A 16,863-nucleotide genomic window follows, 5' to 3' on the forward strand; every position below is an offset into this window, starting at 1 on the left:
CCCAATGGGATAATCGAGAAAAATGCTTTGAGTGGCATAAGGGGCGAATTTAGAAGTGGGTGAGCGGATGTGGCATAGGCGAGTCACCCAAAAACAAGCATATAAGTAGGGGGCTTGTTGTAAAGTTTCTCAAATGGTGTTTTCATGGCAAGGACTTTGGTAGCTAGGCGATTAATAATATAGCCAGCGGTAAGCGCACTTTCTCCTAAAAAACGGAGGGGAAGTTTGGCTTGGAAGATTAATGCCCTAGGTGTCTCAAGGAGATGCCTATGTTTACGTTCGACAACACCATTTTGTTAAGGTGTGTAGACGCATGTATGTTGATAAATAACCCCATTATCTTGGATAAATTGGCGCATAGAATAAAACTCACCCCCATTGTCACTCAATTTGTTGTATTTGGGAATGAAATTGGGTTTGAACAAATGCAAAGAAAGACTTGAGGATTCCTTCTGTTTTAGATTTATGGCGCATGAGGTGCACCTATGTATATCTCGAGTAATTAGATGTTCCGCATGTTGCTCGAAAATTCAAAATGATTACTTTTTATGTCATTCTTTAATTATCAATTATGCAAAAATCAACTAAATTTGTAACATTTTATTCATCATACAATTATTTGATAAAATAAGAAGGAAATATTAATCGAATGATTAAACAATTTTGGATTTGATTAACTTTTATTAAAGTTGATTTTTAAAGGGTAATGATAGGATTTTACCACTTGCAAAAATAGGGATAGAAACACGTAAAAATACTTATAAGAGTATGATGTTATCGTAGTATAGCAGCTCAAGCAAGGTCTTTTTCCACATCGGATGAATTAATAATTTATGTAAATACCAAATCTTACTTAATTATTTGAAAACAAAGTTTGGAAGAGGTTGATTTAATGTCCTAAAATATTAAAAGCGAATTTAATTAAAAACAATTAAATAAATTGGGAAAGTAAAGAAAAAAAAAAGTTATGAAAATAACTTTAAGCACTAGGGTTTCGATGTCACCTTAACAATCCTACGTAGTTCTTCCAATTACTTATGACTTACACATGCATATTTGAAGGTTAGGTTTTCCTAATATATATCCTACTTGGAACCTCCAACATAGAACGTATATCTAACATGCAACCCGTCTATGGCGTCCAGATCGAATGTAAACATGCAAGACTCATTAAATTTTGTGAAAACCTTTTGAAAAATCATATAACCCTTAAGATGTGTAGTCAATCTTAAGAAGTTACACATATTAATCACAAGAAGCTAACACCAATTTCAGGGACAGCCTTTCGTCAAAATTGCATCAAATTACTTTTCTAAATATCCTAATGGTGGCCAATCATCAAGGCAATTAGATAGTTTAAATCGGTGACTAATAATTCAAAACTTGCATGCATAATATCATAAGCAAATTGAAAAGAGACTACATATTATTGCTAAGGCTCATGACCTTACCCTAGCAAACGAAACTAGTTACAAACAATCATAAAACAAAATATTATTAAGAACATGAATAGAAAACTGCTTGAAAATAAACTTCAAAGCTCTCTAAAGTGTGCGTGCGTGCGTTTCCTCATTTCCTTCCTTCTTTTCTCCAAAAAAACCCTAATGGCTCAAAAGCCTCATTTATACTACTAGAAAATAAAACCCTACCTAGAAAAGGTCTTAGAATAATACTAGCAAACCAAATAGAATAAGATAACTAGGAAATAAAAGGTTTCCTATTTAAATTGAAATTCAGACTTCTCAGAAAATCAAACTTTTGACCGACCAAATCAACTCCGATTTGGTCCCAAAAGGTCTCTTTTGAAAGTTGAAGACGTCCCCTACAAATCCTCATAAGGAATTGTCCTCAAAATATGCCATCTTGACCTCCAAAATACCAAAAATATCCAGAAACGTCAATCTGGGAAAGCTGCATGCTGGGTCTTTATTTCATTGCTATGGTCAGACGGCTTGGTAGAAAAATCTGGAATTTTGATACAATCATCTTGAAACTCACGAACATCTGCTAATTGGAATCACTCCAAAATTCATCCGTTTGATCACTTTTTGCTCCAGAGGATGTCGAATGTCCTACATTGAAAGTACATAACAAAGTATCAAAATTATACCAAAATAACCAATAAACTATAACTAAGAAAATGATAAAATATATGGTATAATATGGACTCATCAGGTAAAATAAAAAATATATGATTCCGATTATACTACAACATTGCAAAATGAGAAGAAAATTCAAGAAAGTCCAACAGAAAAAGGTCGATAACATCCCCATCTTCGCATGTAAAGAAAATGATACAAAAAAGTTGGCTGCAATGTGCATATTAGAAGCCGGATTCAGACACCATTTGGTACATCCCTGCCAACCTAACCGTTGCACAACGGAATTCATACCCCGCAACAAAATTCAAATATCTGAAAAGCAAAAGAAGAAAAAGCAAAAGCCACAAATTAAATAAAAATGCTACCACCATTATATAAATTGTGTAACCATTATGTTCCTACATTAATTCAAAATCCAGGAAGTGGATTCCTGCATTAGCAAATGCTCACCCAAAAAGCACTTCCTACAAGAATTTAACAATGTCCAATACAAGTTGATAATTTCACAACCTCCTCCTAGGATCACCATCCCTCCAATTTCTGCTTCCAACAAAATCTCACTTTGTCCTCAATCTCCTAGAAACTCCACGTCCTCTGCCTCCTCCTTCACTTGCACCACAAGCACTTCCAACTCAAGCGCTTCCTCATTGAGCTCAGCCTTGTCAAGTGCTTCTAAGGTCTCCAGCTCAAAAATCAACCGGTCTTTCTCCAACGAGTTCTTGTGGTCGTGTTACAAGGAAAACCCTCATGTCATTTGGATTAACTCGATCAAAGATGCAAGCTTTTCGAGGTTTTCCTCATCGGCAATTCCACAAAAGCCAGTTTTGGCCACAGTGTGAACAAGAAGCAGCCGCCAAGCCCGAAAAGGGGAAATGTGTCAGTTACACCACAGAAGAGAGTGAGATCAAGCTCACCAACTTCTCTAGGAAGGCAAAAGAGCTTCTGAAAAGAGACAGAGAAGCCAATGATCCCTGCAGATTCACATCCAAGTAGAACTTTGAGGTCACCCTCTCCAAGTAGAAGCTTCAACATGCCAATCCCACCCAAAGATTTAAGCCATTTGAGGCCTAGTAATGCATTGAATGTTAGGCCTGCAGGTTCAAATTGTTGCGCAACTAAATCCACATCCAGAGCTCGTATCGAGCCACACAAACCCCAATACAAATTACAACAATTCGAGCCGGCTGCATTGGCCTTGTTTGAAGAGCAATGAAACAGAGATGAGAATTCACAGGATCACATCTAAAATTGATGAGGTTTCAGCTGGAGAAGCACTAGCTGACTATATGGACTCTCTTCCTGCTGAGGACATTGATAACCCTTCAATATCCCTTGAATGTTTTATTTTCCTGTAGATTAGCATTAATTGTGTGTGTGTGGTCTTCTGAATTCATTCATTCATTTTATGGTTTGGCAATGTGGGGATGATCTACTGGATCATCAAACTAGTTAATTCTTCTGCTGTATATTTATTCATTTGGTTTGTTTTTTATTTTATTTTATATAATTTTACTTTTAGCTTTCAAACTTTTATCCTCATTTTTTCGTTTCTTTTAGGGTTATTTTGATCTTATATTTTGAATAAAGAAATAAACACCACAGAAGAGGGATGGTTTGAATATTGTTTCTGGTTTTAAATGCATATATTTACAAGTCATGAGATGCTATACTCAATGTTTATGTGCTAATTTTGTGGGCTAAGTCCCCCTCCCTCTTAGTGTAAATATCATTTGTCCAAAAATGTTTATGTGCTAATTTAGTTTTTCAGGCCAACTTATAATATGATCACTAAGTTAAATGTTGTATTATTTCTTTGGGATCAAGTGAGGTTGACTACGAGTTTATTAATTTATGCTATCGATCTAAAGTCCAAACACATCAAAAATTCATCTTCAACTGTTAATGTTGGATCGATCCGAATCTTCTCCATAATTGTCTCAAAAATTCCATCAACCCTAAATTTTGACACTGTTTCAGCAAAAAAAAACTAAACAAAGGAAGGACATGTACACCATGCATATGAGAGATATTGTGTTCTTAAGAAAAAACAGGCAACTTGGGTTTTGATATTTATAACATTATTATCACATTAATGTGTGAGTTCAATACATTGATATCACATTCATGAGTTTTGTCATGCCCCGATCTTGACATATGTCCCAGATCAACACGTGACGTCACCAAGTACCGGTACATCTAACGTACTTCGCCTCCGGCTATGAACAAAGCACAAGTCAAGATTTCCATTCCATCCATCATATAAATCATTATGTTTTCAACACAAAATCGCAATTCATAGCATGTAACATATCAAAGAATCAATAAAGCACAATATCATCCTCTAGTCACATTGATCAACTAATCTAATCAATTAATAACAATCATATCCAACATCATTCCACAATCACTTCAATTAACCAATTCCATTAATCAAGGAGGCACGATATTAACATTTAATTACGTTAATCAATCAACAAGATCATATATCACCTCACAAAATTAATAAAATAAGCCTATACAATTCCCCACTTAGATTATAAATAATAACATGGTAAATATAATTTATAAACACAATGCCTACTGTAAGCAATTACTATTCACTCGAATCTAAGGCCGGACTAACCTTATGGAAACGAGTAAGAGTAGAGATTTCGGACCTCTCAATGAAATCCAACTAAAATAAGGGCGCCCATCGAAGTGTACCAAGTACAACTAATCATCATCACCCCTAGTATGCATATGGTCCCTCATTGCTGATATACCAAGCAGAATCATAGGCATAATCTAAAGGTGCAAGTAGTGATCATCCATCGCGGATAAACCAAGCATGATCACTCCTAATCGTGCCCTATCATATATATACCAAGCAGGACTATATCATATAGCTTTAAGTAGTGATCACCTTATTGCGGATATACCAAGCATGATCACTCTTAGAATGCGTATGGTCTCCCATTGCAGATAAACCAAGCAGAACCATAGGCATAGTCTAACGTGTGGTCCCCTATCGTGGATATACCAAGTAGGATCATGTCCTAACTCTAGGTAGTGATCACTTATCGTGGATACACCAAGCATGATCACCCCTAGAATGTGTATGGTTCCTCATTGCGGATAAACCAAGCAGGACCATAAGCATAGTCTAACGTGTGGTCCCCTATCGTGGATATACCAAGCAAGACCACGTCCTAACTCTAGGTAGTGATCACCTATCACCGATATACCAAGCATGATCACTCCTAGAATGTGTATGGTCCCCCATTGCGGATATACCAAGCATGACCATCCAAGTACCATTGTTATCTGGTGCAATCAGTTTAACACACAATCAATCCCTATGATTTACAACGTAGGCACCTACACCATCACTTTTCATGACCACTAACCCTAAATTAAATTTCAAACCCAAAATTAATTCCAAAATTTATCTGATTTGGGGGAGAATCGATGCACAGTGCACTGGATGAAGAAGTCGAGATAAAGATCAGAGAGGTGATAGCTGATAGGTCAGGACTCAGTTGAGAGAGAATCACGAGAGAGAGAGCGGTGGCCGTGGCTCTGTGTGGTGAAGGAAGGCACCACAATGAAGGATGAGAAGTCAAGAGAGAGATCAAAGAGGTGATAGGTCTGTGTGATGTGGGTGTGGCTGGATTCGAAGACGGAGAGAGAAATCGGCGAGGAGGGTGAGGTGAGGTCAAGAGACGGAGAAAGAGAAAGATTGAGTATGAGTGAGGGTTTTATTTGTATTCAATGGTTGAGATCAAATCTCAACCAAATTCGACAGCTGTTATAATTCCTAATATATATATTTAAAATTAAATAATATATATTTTTATTTCAGTTCGGTTTAGGATTACCGAACAAATGAATTTGTTAGACTGATTCTTGTACCGAAATTTCGGGATCAGTTCGTCATTGGGTACCAAAATTTTCAGGATTTTTGGTTTGGTATTTTTTTCGATTCGGTTCAAAATATTTGGTCTTTTTTTTTCCACCCCTAGATATCAAACAAATACTAATAAGATTAACAAGAGTTGCTCTCCTAAAGTCCTTATTTTGAGACTTGTGACGATCTCTTTTATTTGAACCCTTGGATTAATCTACCGATTATGAATCCTTTGTTGTCACAACCAACGCTCATGAACTTGTTGTCAATGTATAATGTGTTGAACATTTTAGGCATAGTGAGGGAAGACTGTTTTTTAATGTCATCTATGATGACAATCAATTTGTTTTAGCACTTACAAGCAACATATTGGGTAATATACAGCTTCCCATCCACGGATATGTTTGTAATCTTAATGTTAGTTTGTGTAAGAAATGGTTATGAGGGTGATAATCTGTGTCATTACATCACTTCTTCATACTCCCCTAATCCATAGGCATGCTTATTTCGTCTCTTTGTCTAGTTGAAATTTAAAAGTATCGACTTGTTAAATCATAAATTACAGTTTCTTTCATACTGTTGATGTTTTTTGGACAATTGTGGATAAAAAAAATATCAGTAAATCCCAGCCCATGCATAAACACTTGACTCTTGGTACGTGGGACGGGATGGGACGGAACGGGACGAGGCGTTCCGTCCCGCGTTTGGTGCGCCAAAAATGGGTGGAACGGGCTGTTCCACGGGACAGATTTTGAGTGTTTTTGCGTTCCACCTCCCCCCCTGGAACGGGTTTGTTCCACGTTTGTGGAACGCAATATTTTACCATTTTAAGACAAATATACCCCATGTCTTTTTCAAAAATTACACCTTCGTTCCGTCCCGTCCCGTTTCATCCCGTCCCGTCCCGTTCCGTCTGCGTACCAAACGCACCCTTAATCAGCGTTAAAAGCATTTTTCGTATGCTTATCACACTCTCAATTGAGGCTTCTTCAAATTTTAGCTCGCTGTCCAAGTGTCCGAACTTGAAATGAGATATTTGGTCCGTTTATTGATGGATGAAAGAATTGCGAATTGATTGAGCAGCTTGATTATCGTGTTAGTTAGTCATTAGTTATTACCAAATTAATGATCAAGAATTATCAACATAGCATTGCAGTTTTTATTTTATTATAATCAAATTAGTTACTTTTGATTCTCTCCCTTGTGAAAGCCTTCCCCTCTGCTTGAAGGCTTTTTTCAGTGTTTGTCTGAGGGTTTCAATTCTGTGCAGATCAGCGGGCGCCGACCCTAGCTTCGGCTGGGGTTGGTTAACCCATCTCTCCTTCCTTTCTTTGTCTCCTCTTCCTTCCTTCGGCAGAGTTTTCCCCTGCTTTCTATTTCGTTTTGCCCTTTTCCTCTTATCCTACTGGCGTCTCTCCTCCTCGTTCATCCATACTCCAATATGCAGTCATGCTTCGCTGAGATGGTGTGTAGAGCTTCGGCGCACCCGCTCGAGTGTTTCCAACACCACCACATTCTTGATGTCTGCCTCTGCTGGCAGTGTTGCTTGTGGATCTCCACGTGCTTCTTTCTTCTGGTAGCCGAAATTCTTCTTCTGGTTGCTTGATTTCAACTATGGTGGCTGCGTACCAAGTGGTGCTTAGGGTTGGATGCTATGATCGACGAGTCGGCGTGCGGGTGGAGGCGTGGAATTGGATGAATCTGAAATACTGTTGCAGCGGTGGCTGCTGCCGAATTCCTGGATTTCTCGGCTTTCTTTTGGTTTTTCTGGTTTGGGCCCACGTTGTTTGTTGGGCTTTGCTCTGGTTTTACTTGGCTGGTCCATTTTGTTGTTTATACTGTTTGTAAGTTTGTTGGTTTCTTGTGGTAATGTGTTTACCTTTTTTCCAAAAATCAAATTAGTCACTTCTTTTTGTTCACATCAAAGCTTTAATTCCAGCACTACTTTGCAGGGAGGAGGATTGGTTGTCCTCTCATTTTCATACTCTTCTCATCTCTTCATTTTTTGTGTGGTTACGGTTAAGTCACGTCACATTTTATATTCCTATTACTTTTGTTTTATATTCCCATTAATGAAAGCTTCTCTTACTAATTTGTCCAGAAAGTCAATAAGAAAACCAACCGGATTCTTTTTTCCAATAAAAAAAGAAACAGAACTATGGATTCTTTTTATGAGGATCTTAGAGATCCGTAGATCGTATCCGTTCATTATACATTGTACAATCAGTTTTTATCAGGTGCAGTTTGTTTTTAATTTTAAATAAAATAATTTAAAATAATTTTTAACTGCACGATGTAAGATGAACGGACACAATTCATAAATTTCCAAAATCCTCACAAAAAAATCCAGATTCATAAGAAAAACCGCACAAAATCATATGGGTGAAAAAAATTCGTACAAGAAATTAGAAATTACAGAATATGACAACATTGAATAGTATAAGAACTGCAAGAGTGGACAGGCAGAAGAGAAAAAGGGGAAATTTACACATTAGAATCATGGATGAAGGACAAAAGAGGAATATGCCAACATTAAATAGTACTAGGGCTGGGCAAACGGGTCCTGGACCCGCGGGTAGGGGCGGGTAATACGGGTACGGGGCGGGTACGGGCCGGTTCTTAGTTTTGTAAAAATAGAAAGGGGCGGGGCGGGGCGGGTAATTGAAGTTTTAGGGGCGGGCCGGTTCCAAAATTATAGGATCCGCGGGTACCCGGACCGGCCCGTTTGTGTTAGATTGGACGGACGAGATTTAATATCATCTCTCCATCCAATCTCAACCGTCGGTTTAAGTTTTCAACTTTCAACCCTAGCCAACTTCCCCGTGTCCCGAGTTCCAGAAGCACCTCAACCTCAGCAGCCTCAGACCTCAGTCTCTCGGATTCTCAGAGACTCTCCCTCCTCGAGTCCCTCTCCCTGAGTCCCTCTCCCTATCCCTCTCCCTCGAATCCCTCTCCCTATCCCTTCCCTCGACTCCGACTCACAGTGCTCACCCCACCACTCTCACAGCGCTGTCGCGAGTCGCGACCAACATCATCACCCCCCATCACCACCTCTGAGGAAGATCGCGTTCGATTGGCTGCCGTTCGCACGATGAGCTTTGCTAATCACATTGAATGATTGATATCTCTGTTTCCTTTGCGATTTTGTGTGCTAAGTGCTAACTTTGTTTACGCATTGCACATTGTGTATTTTGTTTTACGTTTAATCAATCCGGGGTCTGTTTGGTTGATGAGAAAGTGAAGAAAAAGAAAATATGGGCTGAAGGAATAGTTTTTTTGAGAGTGTAGTTTTTAATTGTGCAATTGAAAATCTTTTTTCTTTTCTTTTGTGTAATTCCTATGGGTTTTTTTTTTCATTAGATTTTCTGCTCCCAATCCAATATAAGTATTGAGTTTAAAGATGCTATTGAATAACTCAAGTTTTAATATCTGGAAGAAGAAGAAGAAATGAATAAAGCAATTTGCTCTTGGAATTGTTTTGATTCTGTTTGATAATTACTTGATTAGCATAGAATTTAGTTTTCTGCTTCTGGGTTTTGTTGATGATGCATTGTTGCAGAGGTTAGTTCAACACCAGCCGAGAGTTGAGCATTGGTAAAATCAAGTTCAAGGCTTTTGATTTGGGTGGACATCTCAGATATCTATCTTATTCAATAGTTTTGTCGTAGTTCATTCGAAATAACTGAATGGGTTCACAAAGGACGCACTGCTGTAAGATGATTTAACCTTTCCTTTGTTGTTCTTTATTTACTTTTTGGTCATGCCTAGTAAGCTATGAGCTATACCATGTACATACATTAGACTTGAATTTTGTTTGACTGTAAACGATGTATCATGCGTCCCCATAAAGAGTGTATTGTCATCAAGTTAATTTATAGCAGTAAAGTCTGTCATATGTGCTCAATAAATGCGTTTTGGAATTTCATTGTATCTAGATACTCTTTGTTGATGATCTTTATACATATCTGGGAGCAGCCACATCCTTTATTCCTTTTTCCTTTTCAACTCTACCTGGAGCAGAAGGTTTAAAACTGCATTAAATTGCAATCACTATGTTAGTTTGGTTAGATTGTGAATTGTTCCTTTTTTCCGTTTTCCTGGGATAAATTGAAAACTGAAATGCGAGGCCACTGCTATATCTTAGTCATAATCGAAGCCAACTTCTTGGTTCTTGCTGGTATTTGCTTAGATTTCACATGAGTAACGGTTTAATCACTATGTTAGATGGCGTCCTGTTTTCTTCAAACTTGTATGATTTTCCTTGCTGTTTGCAAAATGCTGTTTCAATGATACATTGCTAAAACTACCTTATTGGTCCTTGGGCCCCTTATTTAAAAATGGCATCAATCTGTGCAGTTTGTGAGAAACTGCAATCTGTGCAGTTTTTTCAAACTGCAATTTGTGTGCAGGAAACAGTTTTAAACAGGAAAAAAAAAAAACCCGTGTACCCGGACCGAACCGGCCCGTTTCAACCGGGCCGGGTAAGGTCCGGTTCCTATTTTCAAAATTGTAAACCCCGGCCCGGCCCGCCCCGTCTCCTTTAATTACGGGTCCGGTCCGGTCCCTTCAAAAATGGGCCCGGCCCGGCCCGTGCCCAGCCCTAAATAGTACAACTTTGGAATCATGGATGAAGGACAAAAGAGGGAATATGCCAACATTAAATAGTACAACTTTGGAATCATGGATGAAGGACAAAAGAGGGACCAAGCCAACATTAAATAGTACAACTTTGGAATCATGGATGAAGGACAAAAGAGGGACCATGCCAACATTGAATAGTATAACTTTGGAATCCAACATTGAAAAAAGAATTGCAGCCCAAGAGATGAGGACTGAACCGTGAGGGAGGGTGGAGCGAGAATACTCGGATCGATGTGATACAAAGAAGCGTCTAATTAATAAAAAGTAAGTTCAACCCAATAATATATGCCTATTCGGTAATTTTAAGTAATTTATAGCTAAATACCCTTAAATTTTAGTTAGTTAATTTTTGGTGCTCGTTTAAGAGTAATCCTGGTGTTACATAAAATTTTGATTTTGATCATTCGTTTATAAGTTATTGTAAGACTAATACCACCTCTCTTGTGTATATAAATATATTTCGTTAAAAAAAATAAAAAAAATAAAAAAAGTGCATCACGAAACAATGAATGTAGTTTGAGAAGGGGAAAAAAGAACTCCATGGATAATTACGAGCAACTATTTTCCGTTCACTACAAAATTACATTTACTCCAAATTAACTAAACAAGGTAATTAAAGAAATTAAATGATAGACATAAGTACTCCATGGAACATTAGGCAAAAAAAGCACAATAAACAGACTTGTTGACTGGCACGATCATCTCCCATCACTAACTGGTAATACAACGTGGTTCCTCATATTATGAAACCCCGAACTTGATTCGCCACCTCCTTCACAACTAATAGTTTCCATTGATATTCCTCCAAGCAAGGATTCAATTTCTTCTAAATTGGAATTATGATTAACCCATGGATGCATGACCATCCTTCTCAGCCCCTCCAGTTCCATTGCAACTTCCTTCATTGTTGGTCTTTCTTCACCTTTTACTCTCAAGCACCTCTTTGCAAGGTTAGAAACTTCCTTAAGCTGCTCAACGTTTGCCTCAGTCACAATACAATCATCAAGAACCTGCAGCAAGCGGTCGTCTTTCAGTGCTGAAAGAAAATACATTGCCAAATTTCTCTCTTCCTCCGGCCTGTCAAAGGAAAGTGCCTTCCTTCTTGTCAGTAGCTCTACGAGGACAACTCCGAAACTATAGACATCGCTTTTCTCAGTCAATTGGCTTGTCTGCAAGTATTCCGGGTCTAAATACCCGAGAGTTCCTTGCACCATCGTAGATAACTGAGCTTCGTCCAATGGAACCAATCTCGAGGATCCAAAGTCAGACACCTTGGCTGTGAGATTCTCATCTAAGAGTATGTTCGTAGACTTGACATCTCTGTGAATGATAGGAACAGAAGCTGCAGAGTGCAAGTATGATAGCACTCCAGCAGCTTCTGTAGCAATCCGTAGACGAATTTCCCAAGGCGCGTTGAATTTGGATGATTTGGTTGTGTTATGGATGTATTCAAATAGGGTTCCATGGGTGACAAATTCATAAACTAGTAGGGGGACTTCGGTTTCGAAACAACAACCTAAAAGCTTGACCACATTCCTGTGGTTGATTTGGGAAAGCACGACCACTTCATTTATGAATTGCTCTATCTGGCTTTGATCTGCCATTTTGGACTTCTTGATTGCAACTACTCGGCCGTCTGGTAAAATTCCTTTGTAGACTGTACCGAACCCTCCTTTGCCAATGATTCTAGTCTCATGATAATTTTTGGTGGCCTTCTCAAGTTCTCCTGTTGTGAAGATTTTTGCCGTTTCATGAGAGGATCCTTGCCGTTCTGAAAGTTGCTGTTGTAGCAAGATCCCTCCATTTTGCCTGAAGAACTTCTCCTTCAGCTTCATGAGCTTCCATCTTTTGTATCCCAAATACAACCAAGAGATGCACGTTAACAGGGATACAAGGCCTACGCCAATTCCTACATATCCAACAAATTAATTGTAAACTCTGGTAGTTATAACCAAATTAAATGAGTATGTATTGCTATCTAGACCATATGTACCGACCATTTTTTATCACATCTCTAACGAAGTTTGGATTCTTTAAAAACATGTGGAAAAGCATTGAATCACTTGTTAGTACATATGTGCCTGCTTACCAACGACAATTTTGATAACAGAGGTCTGATCAGGGGTGCGGGTGCAACCTTCTCCGTTTTTTTTGCCATCACCATGGTACCCCTTGTAGCAAGAACAAGTATGGCTTCCCTCTGTATTTATACATTTTTGCTTGCATGTATTGAGCTCTGGAACCTTACATTCATCAATGTCTGCAAAACAACATAATCCATGCTCAGAAATTAAGCATGTTATTTTAATTAGTAGTACTAATAAAGTGAAATAGAAATACCATGGCAGCCATTTAGGTATGGATTCCCTTGGAAACCGTCATTGCACTTGCAGCGATACCCGGTTCCATTCTCGACATCATAACACGATGCGTTGCCCTTACATGGGTGATTTTTCTTGTTAACAACGTTAGTGCAGTTCTCACTTCCAACTGACCAATCGAGTACCACCGGAAGGGATGCATTTTTCAAATAATCCGACCCCAACATATTGGAGAAGAAGTTGAACTTGCCGTCTTGGACAACGAAGGAAAAACTGCAAGGATTAAAGGAGTACACATCCGTATGATTTTTAAAACTCATTGCACTTACTTCGAAATAATTTATTCCTTGAGCAAAGCTTGTTTGACAACAGCCGAAACCATTGCAGGAACCATTGACAACGTAGTCATCAATGCCGGCACAATATGAAATGCACCCACCACTATACGCGTATTTTTCATTTTTGTAGCCGAAAATGTACGAATAGGTGTCACAACCAACTGCGACATGCAAGTTGTCGGTGTTTGATATGAAGAAACTGGAAAGATTGACAGAACTGGTGAAGCCGTCAGTCAGCTGGCCTGATTTGTCGTAACATTGTACGGCTGGGCATAGGGTAATGTAAAGCTTCCCATCCACGGATATGTTTGTGACTTCAGTCGAATAACTCTTTGGAAGAAATGGTTTTGGGGGGTCATAATGTGTGCTATTACAAGTAATGAGGAAATCCTCATTTAAGTAACAGCCCTTTTTTGTACCAAATGGATATGGGATGCTAACATTCCCACATTTGTCTTGACAACCCGGCTTGACTTCTACTTCACCGGGAGGAGGAGGAGAAGGAAGAGGTGGAGAGGTTAATTGTGTTTGGGCTGAAGTGGCTGCTGCTAATAGTACCTTTATTACTATTAGGAGGATGATAGGTTGCAGAAGCACTTTTTGTTTGCTCATGGTCATGGCTTCTAAGTTTTTGTTGTTGAAAAAAATGAGATGTTTTAGTCCTTTTATTGGTAGGGAGGAGGAAAACTTGGAGTGGAAGACTTGGAGGGGAAGACTTGGAGAGGAGACTTATGAATTGATTGAGCAAACCTTGGAGAGGATACCTGCCATAACTTAGATATGACGTGTTACTAATTCTTTCTTGGTCGTGTTTATTTTCACAATCAGACAAAATAAAATAAATATCATCAAACAATGTAAGTCTGACAAGAAAGCATTACCTAGTACCTACACTACATTAACTATATCTATATGTATATGCTAACCATTACAACTCAGGACTGTAATTATCATGTCCTCACTCTCTATGGAACTTGGGACTTACGTTCTTCCAGATGGATCTGTAACTATACATGTTAATGAAACAAAACAAAATGTAGTTCTACAAGTCATTACTGGGAATTAAGGTGGTTGAAAGTGTCCACCATGACTTTAACTTATGCCTCGGGGGAGCACGATGGCAATCACAAAGTCAACTAATCGGAGTTATAAGGGGGCTCACTCAGGAATTGATTGGTGATGGAGCACCACCATTGACTATTCAATGATGGAAAACTAGGAGTATAAAAAATTAACAAGTATCCCAGATTACATATATTCAACTACGTGCAATACCTGGAGTAGCCATGTGTTTGGTTGGCAATGCAATTCTTCTACTTGTTTAAGACCTTATGTTCTAAAGGTGATAGAACCCTTGAATCTCAGAACAATTCTTCACAGGTAGGGAATTGGATTATATAGACACATGCCTCATCTAATTTCCATCTACCGTGGAAATCAGTCGAGTAATGGATAAGCAGTTATCATTTGCTGCATGTTCACGTATCCTTGCTTATAGGAAGCAGTTTTTCCACGTTTGCAACTTACACCAGAACTAGCCTCTCTGCAACGTGCGTGCGAGAGACATTTTTGCATCACGGGCGCTACGCGCCCCTAAATGTGTATTGTGTTAGTTTTCTTCCATTGTAATTGTCAATGTATATGGTTTAGAAAGTATGATATGGTTGCACATAACAGGAAGCAATAAATTTGAAGTTGTTGACGTGGATACTCTCTCACACACAGTAGTGCCTATTACAGTGTCCTCACGCGCGTGCGAAATACATTTTTTTCATCACGGCGCGCTACGCGCGACTTACACATTTTAGATGTATTTATATGCGAGGATTGGTTCAATGTATAGAAACATAAAATAAAGACGATTATCATCTCTAATAATACAGGTAGTAATTTAAAGTATTTATCTAGAATTTGTAACCAAAAAAAAGTAATAAATAACATAGAAGATCCTTATAACTTAGTTGCAACTAAAAGTTAAGTAAAAAGTATAAAAACAATCCAAGAACTTCAATTGGTCTTGATACACTTGACGGTTCTTCATATCATGAACTCATATCGTCGTCCTGTTGAAAATTTAATGCGTTCGGTTAGAATCAAATATTAGCATTATTTGTAATTGAATTGCATTAAATTTGAAAACGGGAATTAAACATTAAAAGAAAGAATATAACCTTATGTTGAAATCGAGGGAAGCAAAATATCTTTGTACACAACATTCTTTGTGAAGACTCCTTCATGACCGTGTAATTCTCCTTTCTTTACCAAGACTTTTGTTGTAGACGTTGATACTCCTCTTGATAAAGCCACGTACAATTGTCCATGACTGAATACATGATCTGGTAGATAAATACCCACATTTGGTATTGTCTGCCCTTGTGATTTATTTATGGTTAGTGCAAAACTCAATTTCACTTGAAACTGTTTTCTCATCATTTCAAATGGGAGTCCTACGCTTTCTGTGGTATTTAAAGAGATTCTTGGTAAAAATACTCTAGTTCCAGCAAATTGTCCAGATAAGATTTCGGCATCAATTAGATTATTGTAAGCTTCATGGCAAGCCAGTCTTGTACCATTGGACAACCCCATCTTCGGATCGATATTTCTCAAAAGCATTATTGGGGCACCTTTTTTCAAAGTTAACTGATGAGGGGGCATTCCACCAGGTGATATTGAATTCAAGAACTCATGTTGATACAGATTTCTCACATCGTCCTCAACTGAATCGAAAGAGTAAAAGATATGTTCAGTCCTCGGAAATTTATCGATGATCATTTTATTAAGCTTGTCAGCATCCTCATTTTTTGGAGTTATAATTGCCCTTTCCACCAAGTATCTTGAATCACATACATGACATTCCAAATCAAGGAAAACTTCATTAACAAATTGGACAATGGATTCTTCACCATTCCATGGAATGACCATAGATGATGGTAATTGCATCATGTCGTCTATCATAGTTTCTTGTTCCCCATTACCTACATGAAGTAAGAACTCTGAAAAATCTTGATCATTGATGGATCTCATGTTGTGCTTAAGACGAATGATTTTCACATGTCCCCAAAATGAAGCATTAATCATACTTGCTTGCATCAATTCAGACCTTGTACCTTTTGGAACAACTGGAAGAACTTGTCGAAAATCTCCTCCAAAAATCATGACCTTTCCTCCAAATGGCAGGTCAACACCTATTATATCTTTGAACGTTCGATCGAGTGTCTCAAATGCAAACCTGTGTGCCATTGGTGCTTCATCCCAAGCAACAGCTGATGTTTTTCTTATCAATTATGCCAAATCTAACTGGATACTAATAGAACACGTGGAAGATGCATCTGGACTGAGGGGAATTTTAAATCTAGAATGTGCTGTCCTTCCGCCTGGCAATATGGTTGCTGCAATTCCAGATGTTGCTATTGCCAATATAATATAACCATTGCTCCTTAACGTTGCTAACAAAGCACGATATAAGTATGTCTTTCCCGTCCCTCCAGGACCATCCACAAAAAATATGGCATTGTCTCGACGTTCAATAGCAGACACAATCGAATTATACGCTGCCATTTGGTCTTCATTTAGAT

General features: G+C 38.3%; 2 protein-coding genes across 3 annotated transcripts in view; both read right to left on the reverse strand.

The window, feature by feature from the left end:
• Positions 1-11,177: 11,177 nt before the first annotated feature.
• The window catches only part of LOC126630930 (wall-associated receptor kinase 2-like), a 30,581-nt gene continuing 24,895 nt past the window's right edge, over positions 11,178-16,863 (reverse strand). Inside the window, exon 3 of one of the 2 annotated variants that reach the window (XM_050301081.1) lies at positions 11,178-12,538. In XM_050301081.1, coding sequence (XP_050157038.1) covers positions 11,328-12,538 — 1,211 coding nt within the window. In that variant the 3' untranslated portion in view covers positions 11,178-11,327. The remainder of the gene's footprint in view (positions 12,539-16,863) is intronic. The other variant, XM_050301082.1, reaches the window with a different exon arrangement.
• LOC126630931 (wall-associated receptor kinase 2-like) lies at positions 12,574-13,965 on the reverse strand. Its single transcript, XM_050301083.1, has 2 exons — positions 12,970-13,965; positions 12,574-12,889 (listed from the first exon to the last, which is right to left on the reverse strand). Exons 1-2 carry the CDS (start codon positions 13,904-13,906, stop codon positions 12,696-12,698), a joined length of 1,131 nt encoding a protein of 376 aa, XP_050157040.1. The 5' UTR covers positions 13,907-13,965; the 3' UTR covers positions 12,574-12,695.

This window comes from Malus sylvestris, chromosome 8, assembly GCF_916048215.2.
Source record: "Malus sylvestris chromosome 8, drMalSylv7.2, whole genome shotgun sequence".
NCBI classification, from domain to species: Eukaryota; Viridiplantae; Streptophyta; class Magnoliopsida; order Rosales; family Rosaceae; genus Malus; species Malus sylvestris.